The 15,866-nt window shown below is 48.3% G+C and overlaps 1 protein-coding gene across 2 annotated transcripts in view; it reads left to right on the plus strand.

Moving 5' to 3' along the window:
• LOC109923671 (nectin-2-like) overlaps window positions 1-15,866 on the plus strand; it is a 56,271-nt gene that overhangs the window by 14,591 nt on the left and 25,814 nt on the right. For both annotated transcript variants that reach the window (XM_048620535.1, XM_048620534.1), the window contains exons 2-5: window positions 3,494-3,844; window positions 5,298-5,588; window positions 6,477-6,594; window positions 7,776-7,924. In XM_048620535.1, coding sequence (XP_048476492.1) covers window positions 3,494-3,844; window positions 5,298-5,588; window positions 6,477-6,594; window positions 7,776-7,924 — 909 coding nt within the window. The remainder of the gene's footprint in view (window positions 1-3,493; window positions 3,845-5,297; window positions 5,589-6,476; window positions 6,595-7,775; window positions 7,925-15,866) is intronic.

Here is a 15,866-nt window from a genome sequence, read left to right on the forward strand (position 1 = left end):
GTGTCCGTGTGTCCGTGTGTCCGTGTGTCCGTGTGTCCGTGTGTCCGCTCCCCCCACGCCCATCACCAACACGTACCATGGTATAAAGGGCTTTTTTTTTTTTGGACAACTTTTAACTGATGACTGACACGAGTGGGTCAGAGGTCAGCAGCCGCGACACCTATCGCTTTACCAGCTCTGATTCTGTGTGAGCATGGGCCAGCGCCCTGATCCTGACCGACCCTACTGTGGAAATAGCAGCCAGTCTGAGGCTCCTCACCAGATCAACGACAGTCCCAGCAACTTCGATCCAGTTCGATTGGCCTGCAAATGCCAAAAGTTCAGGACAGGGATCAGTTTCTCCTCCCTCCACCCCCAGTCTGTTTGTTTATTTATTTATTGTTTCGTTAATTGCCCTCAAAATGAGTTAGATGCGTCAGACCATTCAAAGGGCAGTTGAGAGTGAAGCACACCTCTGCAGGAATGGAGTCATGTGTAGGCTAGCCCGAGTGAGGATGGCAGATTCCACCCCCCTTTTTAAAGGGGTCTCGCAGCTATTCACGGTTATATTTAATTAGATTGAAATCCCACCAGTCGCTGTGTAGTCAGACTAAAAGGGATAACTTGCAGTGTGAGGCCTAGTGTGGAAGTGCTGGGCTAGACACTCCCCGCTCTCCTCCTGTGTTTGTTTGTAGATCTGTGTTATTTTGGGCTATGGCAGTTGAAGTGCTTACAACCCTACAGGATCAGCGCCAGACCTCCCCATGGTGGGAGGGACTCAGTTTTGAACTCCCCCATGTGAAGGTGTACTTGACTCGCAAACAGATTCGGGAATTTAAAAACACTGGGACCCACAGAAGTGCCCCCTCTGGGTTTTGCCTCTTTCAACTGGTTCAGTATTGCTTCCCTTTCACAGCCGGTACTTGTTCTATGTTCCAATCTGTTCTCTGTTCTCTGTTCTATGACCAATCCACCATGTCCATATATCCTTTTATCTCTCCTTCCTCTCTTTTTCTCTCTCTTCTTCTCTTTTTCCCCCCCCTCCTCCTTCCTGTCTTTCCCCTCCTTCCTCTCTTTTATTTATTTTCTCCCCTGCCCAGCCCTGACCAATCTTGACACCTTCCTGGTGAAGGCTAACCGTGTTACCCAGTTTCTGGGTGAACTGGGAGTCTTTAATTGGCTGGCTTTCTCAGTGAGAGCTGCCTTTTTTTTTGCGCGGCATCTCCTGTTGCCCTGGGAACCCGGCAGTGAACTACAGCGTTTTGAGATGAAGCTTTCATGGCCATGCTCCAAACAGCTTTTTATTCTGAGACGATCCGCAGGAACACTCGAGAGAGAGAGAGAGAGAGCTAAGGGGCGCAGCCCAATTTAGACAACTTCCTGTCACCTTTTGCTGTAGTCTGTCTCCTTCACGTTCCCTCCCATTGCCTCGCTGAGCTCCATTCCCTCATCACCCCCCAGCCACAGTATTGGAGGGTCCCTACTGAGGGAGCGGCCATCTTTCAGATGGGACCCAAGATTGAGGCCCCCAGTGGTGGTTTGAAAACTATCCCTGTGGCTGCCTTTTTGTTTTGAGAAATAAAGATAAGCGCCATTTCCCTGGTGTCCTGCAACCAAGATAGTTAAGTGAAGTCCTCACCACCGCCATCACCGAAACGGGTTACTGCCACCTCCCTGTTTGTGGGATTCTGCTGCGCCCAACATGGCGGCCTGGTGGCTCAGTGGTTAGCAACCGTTGCCTCACAGCACCAGGAACCCGGGTTCAATTCTACCCCCCGGCAACCGTCTGTCTGTGTGGAGTTTATTATCCCCGTGTCTCTGCGCGTTTCCTCCAGGTGCTCCGGTTTCCTCCCACAGTCCAAAGATGTGCAGGTTTGGGTGGATTGGCCGTGCTAAATTGCCCATAGTGTCGGTGTGCAGGTTAGATCGTAGGAGATGTAGAGCAAGGAAACAGATCCTTTGGTCCAACTTGTCCATGTCAACCAGATATCCTAAATTAATCCAGTCCCGTTTACGAGAATTTGGCACATATCCCTCTTAAACCCTTCCTGTTCATGTACCCATCCAGATGCCTTTTGAATGTTGTAATTGTACCAGACTCCTCCTCTTCCTCTGGCAGCTTGTTCCATACGCGCACCACTCTTTCTGTGAAAAAGTTGCCCCTTGGGTCCCTTCTGAATCTTTCCCATCTCATCTTAAACCTGTGCCCTCTAGTTTTGGGCTCACCTATCCTGGGGATAAAACCTTAAACTATTCACTCTATCCATGCAGTTCATGATTCTATAAACCTCTCTATAAGGTCACCCCTCAGCCTCTGACGCTCCAGGGAAAATAACAACTGAATTATTTACTGAACTATTCATCCTTGTGCTGCACTGACAAATTTTATGCTTATGTGTAAGATTGAGAAAACATTCCAACAGGGCAAGAGAGCTTAAATATAACCAAAGGAGCTCCTCCACGCACACCTCCCATAGCCCTCCAAAAATCCTAGTGGTGTCACCCTGTTCCATTCACAAATAGTCCTGACAAGGGTGGATTAGCCAAGGGGAAATATAGGATTACGGGGATGAGGTATGGGGTCTGCTGAGTCGGTGAGGACATGGTGGGCCGGTAGGGATTCTCTGTCTGATTTCCAATGTAGAGCCAGTGCCCATTCTTCTGATTTGAAGTTCTTTTACTCCCTCTAATATAAAATATTCAAAGGTTGTTTCGCTGGCTCTTATTCCCACTTTCCCTGGTTTGATCAGGTTTGCTCTGGTTATTAATAACCAAGGGCAGTTCTAATGGGATATAACCAATTTTCTTTTGCTAAAGCATAATACACTGCAAAAAATCTTAACCCGCCCAATGCTTACTCTCGTAGGTGAACCAGTTTTTGTGGTCTTGACTGAACACCAGAGCAGGACAGATGTTGATCAGGTGACGCCCCCCCTAACAACTTCCCTGAGCTAGCTAACTGTGCTCTGAGGCAAGGTTTTGAACTCTTTTAAATACTTCTTGCCCATGCAAAGACGCCGTACCTTCTAATTCTGACGCTGTCCAGTCTCCAGCATGTGGTTAGAGATGTACAGCGCAGGAACAGACCCTTCGGTCCAACTTGTCCGTGCTGACCAGACATTCAGAATTTAATCTAGTCTCATTTGGCCCATAGTGGGTGGCGTGTTGCTTGGTTTAGGAGGTTGGGGGTGTGGGGGATGTAAGTAAAGGTCTGAGACCTGAGCCAAGGGGTAATACTTGCGAACACTTCCTGATCCAAAGCAGGTGATGGAAATACGAAACCCAGTCTTCGTGGGGAAAAAAAAATGCAACGGAGTGATTGGGAAATTGGATGGGAGGGGTTGGTGCGAAGTGGCTGGGGGGGTGGTTTTGGCCAATGGTGGAACAGGCCCGAGGGTTGAAGGGTAGGTTCTCCTCCAATTCCCGAATTGTGGATAATGATGCCTTGGGTTTTCGATGCTTTACGCTGATGCCTGTTTTGTCTCTTTCCCCTCTGCCCCGTTACACCCTACAGTTTGTGACGCTCAGAACGTGAAAGTGGAACCCTTCGTTTATGGGTTTGTGGGGCAACAGGCGACCCTACGGTGCCAGATCGTTGACCCCGACAGCACGCTCCAGATCACACAGGTTACCTGGATGAAGGACCCCACCACCAGTAAGATCAACCTGGCCGTGTACAACCCTGACTATGGCATCAACTACCCCACCGATACTGGTGGCCGCATCCGCTTCCGCCAGGTCAACAACAGAGACGCCACGCTGATCATCGATCGCCTGGAGATGGCGGATGATGGGATTTACAGCTGCGAGTTTGCCACCTACCCTGATGGCAACCAAGATGCTACCACCAACCTGACCATCCTAGGTAGGGGAAAAAGCCAAAGCCTTCCCTGGACTCTCCACTTTTTTTCCACATATACGTGTGGTGGCTTTGAGCTGGAGCTGAGCGCCATCTCTGTCTTGCCTGCTTCTCTCCAAATCTGGGCCTCCCAGGATATCTCCCATCACTGAATCCCCCACTACCAACAACCTGGGGATTACCATTGACCAGAAACTGAACTGGCCTTAACACATAAACATACTGACTACAAAAGCTGGTCAGAGCCGAGGATTGCTGTGGTGTGAGTAACTCCCCTCCTGACTCCCCAAAGCCTGTCTCACCATCGACAAGGCACAAATCAGGAGTGGGATGGTAATACTCCCCACTTGCCCTGGATGGGGGCAGCTCCAACAACACTCAAAGCTCGACACCATCCAGGACAAAGCAGCCCCCGCTTGATTGGCACCACATCCACAAACATCCGACTCCCTCCACCACCGACGCTCAGTCGCAGCAGTGTGTACCATCTACAAGATGCTCTGCAGAAACTCACCAAAGATTAAACAGCACCTTCCAAACCTGCCACATTTTACCATCTAGAAGGACAAGGGGCAGCAGAAACATGGGAACACCACCCCTGGCAAGTTCCCCTCCGAGCCACTCACCATCCTGACTTGGAAATATATCGCCGTTCCTTCAGTGTCGCTGGATCAAAATCCTGGAATTCCCTCCGTAAGGGGGGGATTCTGGGTCAACCCACAGCACGTGGACTGCAGCGGTTCAAGAAGGCAGCTCGCCCCCCACCTTCTCAAGGATGGCTCAGTCAGTGATGCCCACGTCCTGTGAAACAACTATAAGTGGCCATTCGGCTGACTGGGCTCGTACTGGCTCTTGTTTGCAAGAACCCTATCCATTCTGTTTCACTTATGCCCTTGCCGTTTTTTTCCCCATTTTGTGGTGGAGGCCATGGATTTGTGAAGTGCTGTACCTCCTAGTTCCCCGGGGAAAGTTGCCTCACGAAGCATTGTGACTCTGAACGGGGCGCTCTGCCAGTCAGCCCTATTGGTGTGTGGGGCTGGGGGGCAGGAGTCACCTACAGAGGTCGGAGAGAGGGCAGATCACCGTCCCTTCTAAATGGGACGCAAGCGAGGCTTCTAACTGCAATCCTAAATCCTTGCCGTCACCTTTTTCCAGGCTTGCTTTGTCGTCTTGTTTTGAGGGGGTGTTTAAAAAAAAAAAAAAAAAATGCGGAGTCACTTTCTCCAAAGTGGGGGTGGGATTTGAATTTGAATAAATTCCCGATTATTAATTCCAGGCCTGAGTCACTCTAACCAATGATAACCTCACGTTCTGGAGAGCAAGTGAAGTTCTGGGAGGGGTGGGGTTTGACCCTCCTGGGGAAGCCCACTCGATCCTCACGGTGGGTTCACGGGGCGGGCCTTGGCGTTTTGAACCCCCCAAGTACCTTTTGCTCATTGTTTATTTCTCCCCCTCGCAGCCAAACCTGTGAACATTGGCAAAGCGATCCCAGCCAAAGCTGGACACACTGAGGTCCCTGTGGCCATGTGTGTCTCACTGGCTGGAAAACCGCCAGCCTCCATTACCTGGTCCGAGGGCTCCGGCAACATCTCCGAAACTGTCATCGCACACGGCAACGGCACCTTCACGGTGAAGAGTGAATACATGCTGATTCCCAGCGGCGAGAACAACGGAGAGCAGCTGACCTGTGTCATAAGGCAAAAGGCTCTAGAACAGCCTCAGACCATTCCCATCATACTCTCTGTGCAGTGTAAGTACTCATGGTTGGGCCCAGCTATCTGCCCCATCCCTTAGCTGCCGAAATCGAACTTTCTCTAACCATTTCAATGTGTCACTCTTGGACATCTGTTTTTGATATGCCCTTGAGAGTCATACAATTCCAACAGGTTTATTGTGCATCTAGACTCCCTGCACCCAAACCTGTCGTCCTCAGGGTTTTTTTGGTGAACAAAGCTATTGATGCACTTGGAATTCTGTGTCTCCCTGTGTCTCTGACCGTGTTAATTACTAATGTGTGCACAGGCTTAACAGTGGTTAGCACTGCTCGCACTCTCTCTCTCTCTCTGTCTCAGCACCAGGGATCTGGTCTCCGTTCCACCCTCGGGCAACTGTCTGTGTGAAGTTTGCACGTTCTCCCCTCGTGTCTGCGTAAAGTTTCCTCCGGGTGCTCTGGTTTCCTCCCACAGTCCAGGTTCAGTGGATTGGCCACTGGCAATGCAGGATTGTGGTGGGATCCTTGACCCTTGGGGAGAGTGGAGACTAGATGGGCCAAGTGGCCGTCTTTCTGCATGATTGGAATTCAATGATTTTTTTTTTCCACATGAATGTTTCAATGTAACCGAGACTCTGAGGGATCAGGGGGAGGTGACCTAAAGCTTGGTCAGACAGAGAGCATTCAACAAACAGCCTTGCGAGGGAGGGGATTCCAGAGCTCAGGGCCTGGAAGCTGAAGGCATGGCCCCCAATGGAGGAGTGATGGGAATCACAGTATGGGGCTGGAGGTGGTGACAGAGATAGGGAGTGGGCTGGAAGTGGTGACAGGGATAGAGCTCAAAGCAGGGATGAGTATTTTTGCTCCTGGATCTGTTTGGGGCATGGTGCAAAACGTTTCTGTAAATCTGTATCTCTGAATTTCTAGATGCGCCTATTGTGATCATTGAGGGATACGATGAAAACTGGTATCAGGGCCGGGAGCATGCTTCGTTGACTTGTACCGCCAAAGCCAACCCTCAAGCTTCAAATTACAAATGGTTAATGTGAGTGTTAAATTCCTGAAGTGAGTTAACTTTATTTTGATCTTGCTGAGGATGCTTTGAGAGGAAAACGTGTGAATATCCAGAATGCAGGATCCGACAGAGCGGCACTGGTGTTTCTGTGCAGACTAGTAAATGGTCTAGCACAGCTGGTTAATGAGGGTGGTTCAACTGAAGTATGGAGCATAATGAGTTAAATCGAGGGGTCCCCTTAACCCAACAGAAAATCTAACTCGGCTTTCTGACTTTCTCTTGTAAACAGTCCTCTGCTGGTTCCTGTATGCACCACTTTTGTTGTCTGTGGGTATCATCTCCCAAATTTCTCCAGAGTGGGCCCAATATCTGTTTGCCTTTATTGATTTTTCTGTACGCAGATAACACTCGTCTCTTTTCCTTTTGTTTTGGCTTCTCCAGTTCCCTCCAGTTAGGTTTTGCTCTGCATTGGGCCCAGTCTAGATGACCTGTCCCTTCCTCACATTGAGCTCCCGATTCCAACAGTTTTACCGCTTGCGCACTTTTCCCCCGATGCCGCTTACTGATCGGAGCCCTGGTCTAAACTAACCATGACCTGACTGAGGGGCACAGACAGAGTGATCCTTCAGTAAAGGGTGAACAGCAGCCTGTCATGAGGAGACATCATTTAAGGTGAAGAGCAGGAGGTTTAGAGGGGATTTGAAGGAAGGAAGGTTTTCACCCAGAGGATGGTGGGGGTGGGGGGTGTCTGGAATGCACTGCTTGGGAGGGTAGTTGAGGCAGGAAACCTCACAACCTTTTAAAAAGTACTTGGATGAGCACTTGGAATGTCGTACCATTCAAGGCTATGGGTCAAGTACTGATAAATGGGATTAATGCAGACCTGATGGGTTGCAGGGCCATTTCTGAGCTGTAAGACCTTCTGAAATGTGACCAAGTGTTCAACCAGCAGCTCGAGTGTCCTCCTTAGTCTTGTTTGCACACCCTCTTTTTTTTTTTTTTGTTTTTCCTTCTGTTTTAAGCTTTGCTTAAAACTAACCCCTGACCAGATTTGCTCGCTAAGTCATGCCATCTCCTTGTGGCTTTGGATTAATCCAATTCTGAGGCTCCTGTACAAACACCGGTCCCGGTGAGAGTCTTGTGCAGAATGTCATTCTGCACGCTACCTTGCCCCATCTCTTTCTGACAGTGCTACCTGCCTCTCTCCATAGGAATGGGCAACGCCTTCCTTCCACCGTCCAGGTGGATGGGCACCAGCTGACCGTAAAGGACGTGGATTACTCCGTCAATGGCACTTTCACCTGCGAAGCCACCAACAACCTGGGCACTGGCCGTGCGAAGATGGACATTGTAGTCCGTGGTGAGTCCTGTTCCTCCAGTCTGAGATCTGACCCGAGATTGCGCGCTCATCCCAGGAAACAATGAGGTTATTTGGGAAGTTGGTGAGAGAGGGGGCAGGGGAGCCCGGTTAGTTTTCCCGAGCCTGATTGACCTAGTTTCTAAGGAATTTGGTCAAAGGGAAGCTCCCCATTGTTCCTGAATAGGAATGGCGATACCAAAAATGCTTCTTTTTCTAAACCCTGTTTATTTGTAGGCTGTATAATTTTTGCAAATAATGGAAAGACCTTACTTTGCTTAGCATTAACCCCGAGCAAAGCTTGAATGAGAACGTCGATGTAGTTATGACTCCACTTCCACTTGACTGTTTGTTTTGTTGCTTTGAGTATTAAATATTTGGCTGCTTATGTGGCACTGTCCCAAAGATGGAGGGGCATTTTGGACGCTAAGATTATCAAACATAACGGTATGTTTAAGGAAGTGGTTGGAAAGACGAACAGCATTCAAGGCATTGATTTATAAACGTTTTGCTACAAAAACTCTGGTTAGGCCACAACTAGAGTACCGTGTCCACTTTTAAGAATGTTACGAAGGTGCGAGTGAGATATACAAGAATGGCCGATTTTTTAATTTATAAAAGAAAACTAGGTTGGAGAAGTGGAGGTTGTTGGCACAAAGGGGAGATTAGATGTAGCCGTACAGGATGATGACAGGTTTGAGACAAAATAGTCAGAAACTGCTTCCATCAGCTGATAGCACAATTTGGCATGTGCTGAACAATAACACTAAATTACACTTCCAACCAAAGTGTGATTTGTCAGCAGGTTCATAATGTTTCCCAATAAACTACAATGTACAGGCAGGGGGGTTCCCTGACCTCTTGGACGTTCATTCTTACAAACAAAATCCCATGCCAGGCCATAACTTAAATATCTGACGTACGAACATTTCCTGTACTTTGAAATTGCTGCCGTATCTTGTCCTGCATGTGTGTGTATGTTGCGTACAGTTCGCCATGGAACCTTTTGATGCACAGAGGGTGCCTATCACCTGTTTCCCATACAATTATCTGTGTCCTGCAGCCAAAACGTAGACATCCAGGCATTTTGTACTTTTTTATTTTGAATTGGACAACAGTCTGGGCCGCAGTCATTTCCTGGTGTATTCTCCATGGCAACACCTTTTAACCAATTGACTTTCTTTTTCTCTCTCGTGTGGTATAAACTATTCCCTGTGAAATTTTGGTATTCATGTGTTTGTCCTGATTAGCTCTGACAACTTGGTCTCTTTTTTTATTATTTGATCGTGTTCCATACCACAGTGTGGTTAACTCTGCTTGCTTCCCTTCTCTGGTTCTGCCCATTTTATCTTTTAAGTCTGCGTCACCCTTTAGCCAACAGTTCTTTTTCTCCATGTGTTTAACCTGTCAAAACCCGTCAAGATTTTGATAGCCTGTGTCGAATCTCATCTATAACCCTGACCAAAGGGATCAAGGATGTAATTCTTAGAGATTTCTATCACATGTGGACAGGGTGGTTAAGAAGGCATTTAGCACACTTGCCTTCATTACTCAGACCTTTTTAGTATAGGAGCTGGCACATCATATTGACGTTGTGCAGGATGTTGATGAGGCCTCTTCTGGAGTACTGTGTGCAGTTCTGGTCATCCAGTCATAGGGAAGATATTATTAGGCTGGAAATGGTGATCCTTTCTGAACCAGGATGTTGCCCAGATTGCGGGGGTTTGAGATACAAAAATAGATTGGATAGGTTGGGACTTTTCTCACTGGAGCGTCCAAGGTTGAGGGGTGACCTTTAGAGGTTTATAAAATCATGAGCGACATAGATGAGGTGAATGACAAGGGCCTTTTTCCTAGGGTTGGGGAGGTCCAAAACTAGAGGACGTATTTTTTAAGCTGTGAGCAGAAAGATTTAAAAGGGAGCTGAGGGGCAACGTTTTCACACACACAATGGTTGGCGGGTGGAATGAACTGCCAGAGGAAGTGGTGGATACAGGTACAGCTACAGTGTTTAAAAGACATTTTGGGTGAGTATGTGAATAGGAATGGTTTGGAGGAATGTGGGCCAAGCCTAGGCAGGTGGGACTAGTTTGGTTTGGGAATATTGTCGGCTTGGATGAGCTGGACTGAAGTGCCTGTTTCCATGCTGTATGACTCTGTTCCAAGGAGAGCAATCCATGTGTACTGAACTCCCTCATCCAAGTACCATCTATTCTGACCCACTTCCAAAGGCTTGGCATTTTGTTTTAAGTGCATAGTTTCCAAGTTTGGACCTAGCCCTCTGGCAGGATCCCAGCTGGTGCCCTGTTAAGCTCAGACTTGGGGAGAGAGGAGCAGGTTGTGAACTGAAGTCAGTAAGTTCCTCACCTACTTGACCAGGGAGTGGGGATGACATGGTGCCCTTGCCCCTCCATCTCCTGGATGGCAGGGCACTCCGAGGGGCAGGAGTTTGAGACAACGAGCCAAAATGCTGCCTTCATCTGAATCTATTTTTGAGGGGACGTTTCAACCAACAGTGAGCAAGGCTGGGTCCCCGTCAGCAAACAGCAATCTCCTTTTGAGAGCCTGGGGTGAACTAGCCTCGTGATTGCAATGTCTCCTGACAGTAGCAGGCTTATTTTTCACACCGTAAAGAGTGCATGCAGCAGGTGGAGGAGTGCAGTGGAATAATGTAGATTTCTCTGTGTCTGTGCGCGTGTGAGAAAATTGATCCCGGAGGCACAGTGAGAAACATAATGGGATAACTTGCTTCTACCTCCTGCACCGACCCCCACCCCCAACTTGTCCGTCATCTCTGTCCTGGTGGTCTTGGCAAGCATTCCAAATGTCTACGAGCCACCGGTTTCTCTAAAGAAAAAGAGGCACGCGTTTTACGTAACTTCCTTCTTCATGGCCTCGCAGGTCCTTTTTGTTGTTGAGTTATGGGTACTGTTGTGACGCGGGCGAAACGTGACAATCAAATTGTGCACAGCAGGATCCCACAAACAGCACCGGGGTCATTGATCTCTTACTGACGTTTGCTTTCTCGGCATTCCAAATTTGAAAGAGCAGCATTTGCGATGCCACCTTGCGATGCGTGCGACAGTTTTGACTGGTCTTCAAAGAGTTTGAGACAACGAGGGGGAGGAGGGCAGCTGTCTTCTGCGTAAACGTTTTGGCTGAGAATTCTGCACTCCCAGGCTCCCTCGCACTGTTGCGTGGAGGCCGTCTGCATTTTTCCTTGGCAGTTTCTCACGTACCAATATCATCTGTAAATAAACTGAACCGGCAGAAAAATTTCATTGCTTTTGATCACGATTTCCCCAGCAAGCTTTGCTATTGTCAAAATGTGTTGTATAACTATTTTTGACTTTATCAATTTGACCTCCCCGATCATATTCCTGCATTGCAAGAAAGGCTGACAAAATGTTGAAAGTTACCAATTATGAGTCATTCAAGTTCACCTATTTGCTTTTATTCCCACCATTGTCTAATCCCAGTGTTTGAAGGGCTCGGTTGTAATTTATCTTCTGTTTCAAGCTGGGCACTGCTTGTCAAGAAGCGGAGGCCATTCTGGGCACCCGCCCCTGAGACACTGCTATCCCCTTGGGGCTCTTCCTGCATTAAGTGAGACCAAAGCAGGTCTTAGTTCAACTCAGCAGGAAGTTCAGTCCATCCAGCCACTTGAGACCAAACTTGGCCAAACTACGTAGCTTGACACGGTGTTTTAATGGTCTCTACACCATGACCGCCGATTTAAACTTGTCCAAATCTTCCAGCACAGCAGTCATTCACACATAGCAGTCTCCCGAAGGAGCGATAGAATCAATGAACGCCTCTGTTTTTGGGGTGGAGTGGGGCGTGGGAAGCAATAGTTGATTGTTTCTGTGCTCTTTCCAGAAACGAGAGAGTTAGTTATTGGGCGACCTGTATGTTTTTGACCTCCAATTTGTTGTCCTTTGCTGGCTTCCGTTAGAGTATGTGTGTCATCTGTCTGTGATGATTGACCAAGCTTGTGCTCTTTGGGGATTGGTTGGGGTTGGGGGGAGCTTAAATGGAGAACCTCCCTGACTGTACTCTCAGTGCTTGTGGGCCAAGAAATCCTTGCATTTGTGTGGAGCCTTGTACGCCCACTGGCCGTCACTCCTTTGCGGCCAATGGAGTGTTTGTTTGCAGGAAATGTAGCAACCCTTTTAGTGCGCAGCAAGCTCCCACAATGCGATGGTGATCCAGGTGGTCTGCAATTTGTTGATTTTGTAGGGGATTAGCGATGGCATCAGGATGTATTCAGCGGATTCACACTTACCCATGCAGTCTGACAATGTCTCTGTTTGACGTTGGGGTTTCCTGAATGGGGGGGGCGGTGGTCGGGCACCTTGCGGTTGTGCTTCCTACAAGCCAACATCCCTTTCCATTCCCACCCTGCTCCCACTGAGGGCTGGCAGCAACGTTTAATCACCCAAAACGGGGTCACCGTGTTCGCGCTGAGAAATCGAACCAGCTCTGGTGTACGTCTCTGAAAGCCAGCATCTCTAGACAATGCACCACCCTGCTTGAGGGTGGGGGGGGGTCTGTTTTTTTTTGTGTTCTAGACTGGTCCTGGAGTGGGATTTGAACTTGCTGACTCACCAGTAAAGCCATGTGGGTTGGCTCATTCCCCTTCCTTTGTGTATGCCAGCACTGTCGATGTTCCAGAGTGTTTAGAGTCTGCTTGAAGAATAATCTTGATCAACAGCAAGTCCCCAGTGCTGCCTTTTTTTTTGTGTGTGTGTGTTCTTCAGCGGAAAGAACTTCGCTGCAATAAGAGTTAATTCTGACCGTGAGCCCCAGCTTTATATGGTTCTCTTTGTCTGAAGATCCACTTTTGGACAAAGTGTGCCTTTTATCTTCTGCTGTTGCCCTCCAAATTGTAACTGACTTCAAAGAGAGAAAGAGAAAGCAAATCATTAAGAGTAATACATTTGACCCATGTGTTGGAACAGAGTCATTGTTTGTGGATCCTTTCTTCACTGGAAAGATGATGTGAAACTTGACATGGTTCAGGAAAAGGTTGACGAGGATGTTATCAGGGTTGGAGGGTTTGAGCTACAGGGAGAGGCTGAATAGGCTGGGGTTATTTTCCCTGGAGCGTCGGAGGATGAGGGGTGACCTGATAGGGCTTTATAAAATCATGAGGGGCATGGATAGGGTGAATAGTCTTTTCCTCAGGCTGAGGCGAGTCCAAAACTAGAAGGCATAGGTTTAAGGTGAGAGGGGTAAGATATAAAAGGGACATGAGGAGCAACTTCAGAGGGTGGTGGGTGGCGAAGGAAGTGGTAGAGGCTGGTACAGTTGCAACATTTTAAGAGGCATCTGGATGGGTATATGAATAGGAAGGGTTTAGAGAGATATGCGCCAAATGGTGGCAAATGGGACTAGATTAATTTAGGATGTCTGGTTGGCATGGACCGAAGGGTCTGTTTCTGTGCCTTGTGTCTCTATGATTTGAGATTGGACGAGAGTAATGGCATTAAACTCACTTTTGGCCTTGAGCATTCTGTTTTGGGGAGTCTCGCTGAAATACGAGTGTTGTACTGCTAGCCTTGTAACTTGCTCAGTTCTCTGAACCCATTCTCCTGTGTCCATTCCTAGATATTTTCAAATCGGCCTGTTCGGAGATGCTAGGTAATGTCTCTGGGGGAGGTGAGGCCTGGGTCTTATCTCTATATTATTTTTTGAAATTGAAGCTTTTCTTGGAACAGTTTTGTGGACCTGCTCTGTGTAGATGTTCCCACCACTGGGAAGGATTGAGGTATCAGACTGGTGTAGGCTTCACACAGTTAACCAAACTATATCCTTTCCAACCACGTGTGTTATAAGGTGGGGAATGTAGTCACTAATGTGTGCACAATAATCTCCTGCTGATCAGAGACTTGAGCTGTTTTTAACGATGTTGATTGAAGGGTAAATTAGTCAGAGGTAGGTTCTTCTCGAACATCTTAAGGAAGGAGAGAGGAGGGTATAGAGGTTCAGAAGGGGACTCCAGTGTTTTGGGTTTCGGGGACCTGAATGTATGGATGTCAATGGTGGAGTGATGGGAAATTTGGGGGAGGGGGACATGAGGCTGAAGTAGGATGGATACAGGGTCTCACAGTGCATGCCTGAGGTGAAGAATGCTGCAGAGATAGCCGGGGTGGGGGGGAGGGCTAGTGGAAAGAGGCCGTGTTGGGGGAGTATGGGGGGCAAACTGAATGGGCTTGTTAAAACTGCGGCATTGCGGATCAGCCTATTGACTGGTGGAGCAGGCTCGAAGGGTGAATGGCCTACTCCTGCTCCTGGATTCTGCAGGCCAGCCGAGGACGAGAAGAGAAACTGGATCGTACGACTCGCTGTGCTTTTAACCCAGGACGTGATGATGTTGTGAGGCAAGGTATGTGACGGACAGTTCTCGAGATCCAACCCCACCCCACCTCCCGGGTTGTCACTGAGCCCGATAACCAGATTTCCTGTCATATTGGCGGAGGAACCAGTGGCTGCGGGATCTTGCTATGCCAAATCAGGGCACGCTTTTCAAAGGAAGTCGTCTCAATGTTGCTCAGTGAGGCTGCCCCAACAGAAACTACCTGAGAACCGCTCATTGTGTGGGGACTGAGAGGATGTGTTTGACTTATTCAACTCCACCCTTCCCACAAGTCTGCTTCGCCTACAGTGATATGATCCGGACATTTTGACTAAGTGCAGGAGAGCGTGAAGTGCGTTTTTTTTGAAGGGAGATATCAACATGACCAACCAAGTCTTGATGTTAATATTTCCTGTATACGCGTTCTATCATTCACATGTGAGATTGGGTCTGACAGGGTAGATAACCAACCCCAACAAATTTGCCCTGGCTTCCCCAGTTCTGGGCACCACACCCTTCTTTTATTTTAGAAAGAACGTGAAAGCGTCCGAGAGAGCGTAGAACAAAAGAGATTCTCAAAACTGGCTCCAGGGCTGAGGAGCTTCAGTGATGTAGATGAATTGGAGAGATTGGGGCTGTCCTGTCTGGTTTGACAGAAGTCCTTTTAAATCTGGAGTGAGTTAGATGGGGAGTAACTTTTGGGGGAAAAATTGAGAACTATAGGACGCTGAGCTGTGATGGTCAGACGTGAACATGACTGAAAACTGTCTTTTCAAAACCGTGTGAGATTTTGGGTCTGGAACACACTCTTTTGGAGAGCAAGGTGAAGGCAGATGGAGTTGACATATTCAGGAGGAAATCGGATTGTTACGTGAAAGGGAGGAATGTTACATGAGGTGGGGGAGCTGGAACGAGGTGAATTGCTCCTTTTCGGAGAACCCGGCGCAGTCGCAAGGGACTGAATGGCCTCGGTCTATGCTGTACCACTTCTGTGACCTTCTGTTATGAAGGGGCAGCTGCAAACAACATGTGGGAGGACGACACCAAACGCCATCTTGTGTTTTTGCTCGTCATGTGGAGACGTTGGTGAGAGGTGGGTGGCAGCGTGGAAGTCGTCCAATTGGCTGAAAGGGGTGGAGCAGGCTACTGGCACTCCAATTTGTACAAGGAGGGTGGGAGTGGTTGCACCAGCTTGCCAATAGCGGGCTGGCGATGAAGGCTCCTCTGGGATACAGCCAGTCTCGATTGGCAACTTGAGTGGGAGCAGCATGTGACAAGGTGTAGCCAGAGAGACAAAGGGAAGTTTAAATAAGACGAGCAATTGCCTGCTCTTTGTCCCTTGGCTTTGTTCTCGATCTCATCTTTCTGGGAGAGTCAAGTGTTCTGGAATTTCACTTGTGTCCTATTGTGTCTCGCCCTATTTCTTTTTGTGTATATTTCTGTTTTGTATCTGTTCTAACAAAGCGTCATTGTAAATGTCTGGTGAACAGGGAGGCAGTGCCCTCAGTTAAAACTCTATTCCAATTGGACGAACTGGCCTTGTTCCCAAATATATACCGATGAGTGTGCAGTCGTGATGACCATCTC

The sequence above is a fragment of the Rhincodon typus genome, chromosome 47 (genome assembly GCF_021869965.1).
Source record: "Rhincodon typus isolate 14 chromosome 47, sRhiTyp1.1, whole genome shotgun sequence".
NCBI lineage: Eukaryota > Metazoa > Chordata > Chondrichthyes > Orectolobiformes > Rhincodontidae > Rhincodon > Rhincodon typus.